The sequence below is a fragment of the Helianthus annuus genome, chromosome 16, assembly GCF_002127325.2.
Source record: "Helianthus annuus cultivar XRQ/B chromosome 16, HanXRQr2.0-SUNRISE, whole genome shotgun sequence".
In the NCBI taxonomy this organism is placed as follows: Eukaryota; Viridiplantae; Streptophyta; class Magnoliopsida; order Asterales; family Asteraceae; genus Helianthus; species Helianthus annuus.
The window spans coordinates 125,526,623-125,538,727 of NC_035448.2; the positions used below are offsets into that span (position 1 = coordinate 125,526,623).

At 38.0% G+C, this 12,105-nt stretch overlaps 1 protein-coding gene and 1 long non-coding RNA gene across 2 annotated transcripts; one reads left to right on the top strand and one right to left on the bottom strand.

Annotated features, from left to right (window-relative positions):
- The first annotated feature begins 635 nt into the window (after nt 1-635).
- LOC110889241 lies at nt 636-1,247 on the top strand. Its single transcript, XR_002563479.2, has 2 exons — nt 636-846; nt 930-1,247. It is a non-coding gene; the product is annotated as an uncharacterized LOC110889241 (long non-coding RNA).
- On the bottom strand, nt 1,165-7,954 carry LOC110889240 (probable purine permease 10). The gene is made up of 3 exons (XM_022136746.2): nt 7,829-7,954; nt 2,078-2,671; nt 1,165-1,989 (listed from the first exon to the last, which is right to left on the bottom strand). Exons 1-3 carry the CDS (start codon nt 7,854-7,856, stop codon nt 1,487-1,489), a joined length of 1,125 nt encoding a protein of 374 aa, XP_021992438.1. The 5' UTR covers nt 7,857-7,954; the 3' UTR covers nt 1,165-1,486.
- Nucleotides 7,955-12,105: the final 4,151 nt, after the last annotated feature.

A 12,105-nucleotide genomic window follows, 5' to 3' on the forward strand; every position in this document is an offset into this window, starting at 1 on the left:
TAATAAATATATTTAATTATAAAAATAATTATTCATAATTATGTAGGAGAGAGGCGGGTGCGGGGAGCCAAAAGATAAAGGGCTCCAATAAATAACACATGTTTGGAGCCATTGATAGGTTTTCTTATATAGAGATAGAAGATATAGATATAGATTTGTAGTTTGATAGCGTTATAGACATCATCAGTTCCCAAGTCTGGGTGGGTTGGGTTGGATGATAGGATAAATGGGTTTGGTCCACATGGACCCATTGTAGGTGAACAAGTGTTTTAAGAGTGGCCTGCTTCCGTTGTACTTGAGTATACCCAAATTGATGATCCGTTGTCTATTATGAGTTGACATAGATAAACCTATATGCAGTTCTCATTGTTTTAAGGAATGGGTCATGATTGCGTACATCTACCTATACTATTAGGGTGGACGGGGCGTTCTCGGGGAGGGCTTGCGGTGACCACATCCACCGATCGGGAACACCGCCGCCAACGTTGCGGGGACCCGAATCGGTGAGTGGATTCGGTGGTTGTTCAACGAGAGCGGTGAGGGAGAAAGATGATGGGCCCCATATTTCCAGCCAATCAAACCATTTTGTTTTTTTTTTTTTTAATAAAAAAACAAGGGTAGTTAAGAGGGGAGTGGCGCCATCAAATTGGGGTGTTAGGGGAGTTTAAGAGGGGAGTTGACGTGGCACACGAGGATTGGTTTGGCGTAAGAGAGGGGACTCACCTATTAGGTGAGCACCCCTTACACCCTTATGTTATCTAATCTTTGCTTTTGCAGTGCTAATGAAAAGGGCATACATATAGATGAACTGTCGCAGAAGCTGAAACTTCCTTCTAACAAGATCATGTACTTCCATAACTCTTTCTCTATGTTTGCTGTGTGTGTGCAAATGTGTTTTTTCACTTTCATTCTTGTTCTCTCTAATGCAGGGAATCCATAAAAACACTGGAAGATGAAGGCATGATATACTCAACAATCGACGAATTCCACTACAAAGCAGCATAAAGCAGTTGATGCAAGCTGCAATATGATGTCATAGACTTCATATGTCAAGTTTGTCTAACACTTTCTTTTGGCTGGTACTGGTTTATAGTGCAATGGAGTTTCTGAAACCTTTTTATTCTTTAGAAATGTTTTATCAAACAGTTTGTGCTTAGGCTGTACTAAAAGTAAACAATTCGGCTCTTCCCATTTAAAAAGGTTAAAAAAAGTAAACAAATACATGGCTTACATGTTCTATCTGCAAACCTGTGTACATTGCTTTTGCCTTGTTACAATTCCATCATAACCTGTGAACCCGTTTGTTTACAACTTAATTAATTACATAACATTACAACCTCCTAACTTGTTTGACATATTTAGATAAACGGTTGTTTGGGGTACATGGTTTTAAATCTACGTGGTTTAAGATTGATGTCTTAACAAAGATAAATATATCGGTGGTGTTTGTTACCTACTTGATAATCCCCAAAGATGAACCATACCGTCAGATTCGTATTTCTGTAAGATCAACTTGGCGGTTTGCAATTCTAGCCTCAGCTTTTTCCTTTACATCATCGAGATAATGTTGATAGATATACGAAGCGAACCCCCATATGGCCAACAACATAGCAATAACCTTCACTCCATTCATTTTTTCATGGAAAAATACTACTGCCAAAACTGGCACAATTGGGATCCCTAAAGTACTAATCACATTTGAAAACAACGATGAAACCTCAAATATCAAACCTACGCAACCGATTGAGAAAATTTGCCATGAAACCGCAGTCCACACTAAATTCATTATGTATGAAACTTTACCAGACTCGTAACCTTCCATTTCTCCTTTTATATCCTTCCATTCACCGCTAGAAAACAGTCCCACCACAATTGCAACACTTGCTATTAAGTTTTGATAGACGATCATATCGAATACGACTTTGTAGCTTTGTGATTTCAGAATCTTCTTGAAAGCGAGTTGAGTTGTAGATAACATTAATCCATACCCTGCAAAGTCAAGATTTGACTTTTAAAAATCAAACAAACTACAATAAATTATAGAACTCCTGATCTGTGAAGGTTTTAAAATACGTACCTGCAGAAGCAGCAACTGTGCATACAAACCCAACGATGTACTTGGTTCTCGAAATTTTCGCGGTTTGTTCAGAATCACCCTGGAACACAAGTAATGTAGACGAAAAGCTAAGAAGAACGAGCGAATTGGCAATGAATGGAGTGAACTTTTGTCCGTTTAAAAAGTAAGAAAATAACGCGTTGAATGCGAGCTGACTTGCGCAGATCAACGAGTATGTCGAAACCGGCAGAAAATTCAATCCATAGGTGTATAACATGCAGTCTGCAGCCAAGAATGCACCAAGAAACGTGTAGAGCATCAAAAGGGTAATCCAAGAAGGTTCTTTGGTAATTTGTTGTTGTTTTGAGGGTGTTTTTGAAGGTAAATACATCAAGATTAAAGGGAACATGAGTGGGAAGCCAACAGTTTGAACAAGTGTTGCCATCCATTTACTATTTCCTCCTTTGTTAAAGTAAAGTCTTCCCAACATTGTTGCAACTGATTGGCCTGAAAGTACACACACTGTGAACAATGCTATCTTGATCCACCACTTGTACTGTACAACCCCTGAAGACCCTCTTCCACCATTTTGAATTTTAGCAGATCCATCTACTTCTAATGATAGTGCAAAAAAGACTGTTAAGAAGAGCTTAAGTCACCATACCCATGTCGTGGTACAACCATGATAACATGTTGTACAAGTTCTAATGCCTACGATACAAGTGACTATAGCATGATTCAGGGTGAGGAACCAAGGTTTTAAAAACTAGTATACCATAGTTACTTGTGCTGGATGCAAATCTGGTACGAAACAACCCGGTAAATAGGGCAAACTTCATCGATTTTGTACCGTCGGTAAATCCGGTATACCGGTACCGGCCCAGGTTAGTTTTTGGGTTTGGATTTTTACTTTTTATCGGCTCATCTGGATATTTACTCCACAGTAGGGGTGCACAAAAGGACCGTACCCGGTAAAAAAACCCAGAACCGGTTTTTCTAATACTTGGGTATTCTATACCCAAAACCAAAACCGATCCTATCCGTATGGTATAAATATGGTATACATTTTGATCTCAATACTAGGAACCGAAACCTGAACCGATCATACCCGATTAATACCCGAAACCGGACAAGAACCAGAACTGATTATACCCGGCTATATCCAATACATGGTTCTAATATCAATCTTTTAAATTTATGTTAGTACATTTATTTAATTTTTTTACGTAATACAATGCATATTTAATAATAATAATAATAAACAAAAAGACGAGAAAATAGGGTAATAAAAACGCAATAGAGTATTAAAAAACCTGAAAAAAGGGTACTAAAAAACTCGGGATAGGGTATAGAAAAACCCAAAACAGGGTATTTTAATGCCCTTTTTTAGGAACCGGAACCAAACCCTACCCGGAACCGGGCACATAGGATATGGTTTTTTTGTCAACTAACCGGAAGCGAACCGGTTATAACAATAACCGGTTCCAACCCTTAAAACGAGAAACCGAAACAAGTTTCATAACCGGAATTTGTTACTAAAAATAACCCAGTTTTTGTGCACTTCTACTCCACAGTTCTAACCTAGCGAGTAGTGACTTCCAATATTCCATATCAATTGATCAAAATTCAAAACCTACTTCATCACTCCATCGTTCGTGACTTGTTCCAGACTTCCATCGTTCATTCCAGACTTCTATCTTCATCCACCAATTTCGTTCTAGACTTCCATCTTCAGCATTCATTCATAGTTTATCACTCCAGTTCGTAATTAGTAGGTCATTTTAGTTTTTGTTTTCTTTGAATTGTTGCTGTTAATAGTAGTATGATGTGTGTGTATATAATGTATAGTTTTAGCAAGTCAACATGTATACATGATGTATCATGTATGTGTATGCTAATAGTTAGTGTATGTAAATCTAGATGTATGTATATAATATATGGAATTATTGAGGTAAGTGGTCAACAACCCAATTGAATCGTCATGTACAACCCGATTCAACCGGTTCCTTTATATGGTAAGTATCGGATTTATTGTGTAAGCTCATAGGTTGAATAACCATATGTTAATTAAGGTACAACCATTAATGCGTGTTGTACAGGTGATAAGGCAAAAGGTACACCTTGTTAGACTACCTCTAATGCACCAGTTAAAGCTGTGCCCTTTAAAATTCTTACTAGCTCTTATCGTGTGAAACTTTGTCCATAGATGTCTGTAGCTACAAAGCCCTTCTAGAGAAGCATGGTTTTTCCATATGGGGTACCCAAAGTAAAAAAAAAAAAGGTTTTGTTTCATACTGTGTATATTTGTCCATAGATGCCTATAGGCTATAGCAACCAAGCCTTTCTTCTACAAGGGCATGGTTTTTTCAAATGGGGTGGATCCAAAGTAAAAAAAATAAAGTTTTGTTTTAATATTGTGTGTAGGTTATGTGACGAGGTGGAAATTAAGAAAAATAATGATATTTGTATGGTTGAAGATGAAATGATGGTTTTTAATGATTTGTAAGAATATGATGGAGTAAACTGCCATTTTGGTCCCTGTGGTTTGGCTAGTTTTGCTACTTTAGTCCAAATATCAAACTTATTACATCTGGGTCCCTGTGGTTTGCATTTTGTTGCCATTTTAGTCCAAAACTCAAAATCTCTGATTTTTTACTGTTTAAAACTGATCATTTTGTCCTTTAGTGCAGGGGCATTTTGGTCATTTTTTAAATCTTTTTCTATTTAATGTCATGGAAAAAGAGTTAAAAATGTTCTCTCTCAGATTCATCATCTGATTCAAAACCCTAACAGACAGCAGCACACAGCAGCATGTGTGTTACAACCGCTGTTCGTCTTCTTCATCTCCGTTCGTCTCCGGCCACATCTCCGTTCATCTTCTTTATCTCCGGCGACCTCCACCTCCACCTTCATAATCTTCTCCGACACCCTGTGTTACAACCGCCGTTCACCGTCATCGTCCACCTCCATCTCCGGTAACCATCGCTACACCGGTCATCTTCACTGGCGGCCACCACTTCAACTGTCATCACCTACGTTGAACCACCTTCATCTTCTTCGATTTCTTCGACCTCCGTTCATTATCAGGATAAGTTTTTGAAGGGGTATGGTCCCAAAAACGCTGCGCAAACCTTCGTCAAGGTTGCGCGAGGAACCATACTCCTTATTCAATAAACTTCCTACCACGAGCCTTACGCGAGTTACACTGTTTTCCTGCTCTAGTCGCGCGAGGGTCAGCCGACAAGGAGCTCCGATAGCAGCACTTAGCATACTGAAGGAGCACCTAGTCACCCAAACCCCGCGCGGGTCAGTTACGTGCTCAGCAAGAATCACACAAGGAAGCAGCGCAAAGCTGCCCCAGGTAGTACACAAGGTACAAGTGGCAGAGAAAAAGAGCCAATGAACATCCACAGGCTCTGTTCAATCGTGCGCCACGATCGTCTGACGAGAAGTACTTAAGGACGCCTACGTGGCACCACTCAGAGGACGGAGACATCTGTCCCACGATCTCCACTTGTCTGCTGATGGCAGAAGGGCGACAGGGCCGACAACAATGACACGTGGCTCCAATCAAGGCGTGCCAACGCCGGAGAGCTTCTAGAAGCCATTAACGGTCGATACCAGTTAGACAAAGAGCATATCCATTATGTTGTCGATTACCGGCCCAAGGCCCATCAGCTCATACCCTCTTACAACCCTCCGGCTATAAATAGAGACCTCACTACACAGGTTAAACATTCTATTCCCTCTACTCTCACTCTTAACACTTAATTATCCTCCAAAAGCAGTCGCTTATTCTCACGCCGGAGCCCGGTTAAGAGGGAAACCCCCACATTCCCCTCTTGACGAGTAACGATGTTCTGTTTTGCAGGATTAAACATCAAGTCGGAGCTCAGATATTTCATTAGAAGATTAACCACTATAGTAGAAGCATAAACCAAACTGATTAGTTGCCTAATTAGTTCCGTGTTTCTTCAGTTTTTTTTTTGGTGGCGGCTGTTTCGATTTAGGGTTTGGGTTTGGTTATACGTTGAAGACAAACCTTCACCGCAACCAACAACCACCACTCTCAACAACCTGAAATCCGACAACCGCACCTCGGTTTGTTTTGTTTTTACAAACTTAAATCCTGCACACAAACCCTCTATCCAGAAGAATTTTTTGAGGTGGATGACGGTATGGTTTCGATCAATCAGATTGGGGGTTTTAAAGATGGTATTGTTGGATTTTAAATTGGGGGGTTTTAAAGATGGGGTTGGATTTTAAAATTTCAGATCTTTTATGGTTATTATTAGATTGGGGTTTCAATCAGATTAGGGGTTTTGAATGGTTCCTTCTGGTGCATATTCTTGTTCAGCCATGATTGGGGGTTTTGAATGGATACAGGTTAAATCAGGGGGTTTTGAATGGATACAGGTTAAATCAGGTTGAAGATGATGAGGTTGAAAATGATGATGATCAGGGGGTGGTTTGATCGCCATTTTTAGAGCTTGATTTGTTGTTTTTTTTTTTTTTGAAAGGGATTTGTTGTTTTGTTGATTCTGCTTTGTAATCATCGTTGAAGATGATTACAGCCTCACCACCAGAGAAGCCTTTGAACAAATCAAGTACTTGATTTATATTTGAGGGTTTTTTAATAAATAATGAAAATTAAATGACCAAACTACCCCTCTAGAAAAGGACAAAAAAGGGTCTTTAAATCAGTAAAAAATCAGAGATTTTGAGTTTTGGACTAAAATGGCAACAAAATGCAAACCACAGGGACCCAGATGTAATAAGTTTGAGATTTGGACTAAAGAGGCAAAACTGGCCAAACCACAGGGACCAAAATGGCAGTTTACTCAATATGATGTGACAAATGACGTGACATCTTGCAGATGTCTTACGGCACGATTGCCGGTAAAAGAAAGGGTTTCCCCAAGGCTTTATATGATAAACTAAAAATGTATTATGAACTTTTGTTTGCAAGTTAATGAGCTTTTCCGGATATCGAATTAATTGAGTTTGAATGGAGGTTCAACTTCTTAGGCCGAAGGGTGTAGGGGTTATGGTTGGGACATGATTCGTCACGTAAGAATATGAATGGAAGGCTACACCACCCCCTTGCCTGATCCACCATGGTTCGCATCGATTAAACCAATGGTCATCTTTTACGTTTTCCAAGATTTTCTTTCATTTTTCTTTAGACAAAAATAAATTAAAATTAATAAGAGGATAGTGGTTTAGGTAATGAACACACCCTTAAGGTAGTAGTTTTAAATGGTGGATTAAAGGTGAATAATATAGCAAAAGATCTTTTGTAAGTTAGACGTTGAATCACGACAATACACATGTTAGGGTACAACCATTAATGCATGTCTAACTATATGCGACTTATAAGTCAATATTGGATGAAAATATCATACATCAATAATAGAAGCAGACAAGTTTAAATTTATAGATTAATAACTTTCGAAATTATCAATGACCTCTTATCTTAGCGGTCAAAGATGAGGTGGGAAGCTTTGCTTCTTTATGAGATCTTTGTTCAAATCTAGGCAAGGGAGATTTTAATACTAACATGATGATAGTACTAACATACTAACTACTAACCCGTTTAGTGACTCCTGACCGTACGTCCTTAAAAAATAAAAATAAAAGAAATAACTATCGAAATTATAATTTAATTGATAAAGTCGCTTCCAGATTATGATTCAATATACCAATTAACATTTAGTTCACAAGAACAAACAACTATTGCATGATTGTTTGCAAACACAGAGAAAACTTTACCTGTTGCCTCTTCTTGAGCCTCCTTCATTTGGTTAATGAAATGAAACAGGGAGATGAGGAGGAGAGAAATACGATAATAATCTATATGTTCATGTGGGTGTTATTTCCTATGCAATTATCGCTATCGCTATATGTATATATAGAAAAAAGATATCATGTTTATCCAATAGTATTTGTGTAATATTTTAATATTTATATATTATATAATAAACAAATTGTAAACGACATATTAAAGTTCTATGGGTCTGAGTGTTAAATACATGATAGGTCTCTTTTATTTCAAGATTAATAAATGGTTTATTAGCCTACAGGGTGTGGGGTCATGGATTGGACCATGATTTTCATATAGGACCATTAATTAAGCGGTACACCACCCCTCCTTGATTGATAGTGGTTTCGATTGATTAAACCATGATTACCACGATCCTCCTATTTGATAAATTTAAGACAAAAATAAATTAAAAAAAATAAAGGGGATAGTGGTTTGGGTCATGACCACACCCTTAGGGTAGTGATTTTGAATGGTAGATTAAAGATGGATGACATGACGTCTATGTGGAGGGTCATGATAGTCATGAGGGTTATGACCACGTTGTTGAACTTTAGGATCTGAAGGTATGTATGTTGCATCATCATCATCATCATCACTACCTTTCTTCTTCCCTTTGTTCTTCTTTTCAAACTTAGCTCGAGGATTACCAGTAGTCGGTGCCATCGTGGTTACACTAATATCACTGTCACTGTCATTGTCTGTTTCTTCATTGTCTTCAACTTCAGCACCTTCACTCGGACCATAAGGTTTAACTTCTATATTTTGAGCGATCTCTTGCGTATCAGCTGTGCTTTTTTCTCCTTATTCAATTCTTTCAATATCAGAATCTTCACTTGGTTCGTCTCAAAGTAGCGTACGTTGAACTTTCTTTTTCGTTTGTGGATTTTTGGGAGTTGAAGCTTTCTTCGCTTTACCTTTCTTTGCGTTTTCTTTCACAAACCACTTGCATCTTTTAGGTTGAAAGTCTTCTAACTTTGAACTTTCATCATCTGATTCACTATCGTCATGCCTCCATTTGCCTTTGGGTGGAGCTTGATAATTTGGTTCATTTAGACATCCAAACAATAGCAACACTTGGAATATCACTTCTCGACACCTTCTTGTATTGTTGAACTCGATCGAGTGTTATATTGGTCATGTAATCAAGTGGTAATACATCAGACTCTTCTTTCGCAAGGTTTAGAATCTTATCGTCTAAGATCTTTCGAAGAAACCTTGGATATTGTGGAAACTTTTCGCCTGTGATGTTGATTTTCTTTTGTTCAAATACCAGCTTAGAAAAATTGTATGGCAAGTTGAGCACCAAAGTTGTAATCATGCACATAATGTAGTCGACAACAACATCATAACCACTTTATGATGCCCCATAGCCTGAATAACTGAATGAACGAAAAACTCATAGGGCCTTGACAAGTTTGCCTTTGAAAAATTCGACTTGTTAACGTATCCAGTATAACCCATATAAAGAAACAACCCTTGACCATCTTCTCTGGATACCCAGTCGGATCATCTGCTTTGTCTCCGAACTCCAGAACTTGTCGAATGCCATCTTCTGTAATAGCAACTTCTTTATCTTCATTCCAACACGTGCAAATGATTGAATTAAAGGCGGATTTTCTTCAAATTTCGCGTTCTGCCAGAATCTTTCGATATGTGATCTATAAGCCTTGTGTTGATCTGTCAGTGCCTTCTTTATCCTGATTCTATCCATGAACTCCAGAATACCCGTAAAAGGTTCCATCTTCGGTAAAGAACGATCAAGTAGACAACATATATTATGCTTAGAATCAAAGTTCGTCGCCTTTTCCTGCAAAAATCACAAACACCCAATCAATCAATCAGTCGTACTTGTAAATCCCACAAATAGCAAAGCTATTGGTAGGGTCTGGGAAGGGCGAGATATAGGCACACCTTATCTCTATCCCTAGGGATAGAGAGACTGCTTCTAGAGAGACTCCCAATACCAAAGGGATATAGTAGAAAAACGAGAAACCAAAAAATCTATAAATAGAGCATTACTAAATAGCAAAGAAGTGGTTGCTAGGTAACATAATGAAATAGAACAAATATTTCAAATTACAAGATCCCACTTAAGCATTTATGAAAAAAAGAAAAAAAAAAGCAATCAATGCAAAATCTGCCTAGACCATAAAGAAAGGAACGCTAAGCAACTACCCAATGCTCAGACCTAATGAATTTACTCCTAAAAGTCCTTAACCTTAATCACAAACACCCAATACTTAGGAAAAATTCAAACATTGAACAAATTCTGGTGCGGATAGGATTTCATGCGACTGAACAATTATGAACAACAGACTGTCTCTTCGTGCGAAGGAAGTCAAAAAGTCAACACAAAATCCTCTTCGTACGAAGCAAATACACATGGCATACAGAATTCCTTTGTGCAAAGGAACTTCTCTTCGTGTGAAGAAGTATGAACCGTATGAACACAATGATTAACTTTGAAATTTTTTGCTCGTTTTCATCAAATTGATGGTTTCATTATGTAGTATACACGCCGATTAACACTTTTGTATGTTCAATTTTAAGATTCAATCGTTAAAATGCCCTAGATCTACGTTTTAAAGTCCAACCGTATATAATCGTCCAATTCGATTTTGATTCGATTCAATCTCGACGTTCTATACCTTTCCCATTGTAAGTGCATATGTCTATCGCTTGCATCAATCACACAACGTAGTCAAAACAAATGAGACAAGACTGGTACTGAACTGAGAAAAGAAGGAAGACCATTGAAGAAAGATCTTTTAGTTTGAAGGACAGGTTCGAACGAAGCCAGCAGGTCATCAAAGTGGGCCTTCGTACGAAGCCAAGCATAGTCTTGTGCGAAGCCAACATTCTATAAATAGGTGTCTTGTCTTTGTCATTTGTAACTTTTGGACATTCTTGAGGCGAAGCTCTGTCCAACTGATTTCGTGGTTTTGTACTATTAAAGTTTTAGTAGAAATCAGAATTAATTACATCCTCGTGTTCTCATCCACGTACGTGATTGGATTCTGCACATATCACGTGTCGGTACGCATTCATCGGTTAGAGATTCGGTCCAGGGAATGAATTCATAAGTGGTATCAGAGTGGGTGATTGTTTACTCGGATCAGAAACACGAAGATTGAAGTTTCTACATCAGAATCAGATCAAAATTATCATATCTTCTTCTACACTTCTTCTACTTTTTCTTTTGAAACTTGAAACTTAGATTCGTGAAGTTTTAACGGTTAAAAATGGCTGATTTTTTAGTATGTTGTGTGAAAACTATTTTTGAACAACCCTACAAATTTTCAGATCAAAATTCAAACAAAATCAAGATCAAATCAGTGAAAAACCATGAAAATCATGAACTTGGTTCTCGCAGAGTGACTTCGAACGAAGCCACGCTTTAGCTTCGAACAAATGCACCGTTGTATCTGATTTGTCAATTGTTCTAGCCTCGTACTAACACGTCTTTGTACGAACGCAACAAGTTTTGATCTTGTGTTTTCTGGCTTCGTACGAACCTAGAACAGTATCTTCGAACATAGCAGCTTCGTACGAACATAGGAATTTCTTATTTGATATTCAGATTTAATCAAGTATTTGATTTTGTTTGCAGGTGATCATGGCTGAGGAGTTCTACAACACGTTTTACAAAGTTTATACTTCAGAGTCTTCCGAAACATCAACTGTTGCTCCAAAAATGTGACAACTCTCCAAATTACATGTATCCGTATGATTAATTAATGTTAATTAAAGTGCTTGATGACTGTGTTGAACTACTTAACTGCCTTCTGATTACTGTGTCATACTTACATGTGCTTGTTAACATACTAGTCTTGTGTAGAAAAATTACTAAGTAGTCCTGTATGCTTCCCTAAGTGTTGGGAATTAAAAGTGTTACAAAAAGATATATAAAAGACACTTTACGACATAACTTAGCACTTTAACGGAACAGTATCAAACCTAATAACCGGAAATTACCCGGAACACCAAAATAATGCTAGAAGCATTGTTTTTATTTTACTAAGCTAGTTATGGTCCCCGAACACCCTAACACACTATATATTACAGAACACACATGAGACACTAACTAAACTCTTGATTTCCAACCAAGATCCTTAACCATTTAGTTGAAACCCAACTAGACCCCCCCAACCATACGGTTTCAAGGGTGGTATCCCACCCTTGATTTTCTTGATTTGTTTATTGAACTTGCTATGTACTTATGAAA

Excerpts from the sequence above, each read along its gene's own strand:
- LOC110889240 (XM_022136746.2), bottom strand. The coding sequence starts at position 7,856 with ATGAAGGAGGCTCAAGAAGAGGCAACAG. Across the intron at positions 2,672-7,828 it reads GGCTCAAGAAGAGGCAACAG|AAGTAGATGGATCTGCTAAA; the intron begins GTAAAGTTTTCT and ends CACTATCATTAG. Across the intron at positions 1,990-2,077 it reads CACAGTTGCTGCTTCTGCAG|GGTATGGATTAATGTTATCT; the intron begins GTACGTATTTTA and ends TTGACTTTGCAG.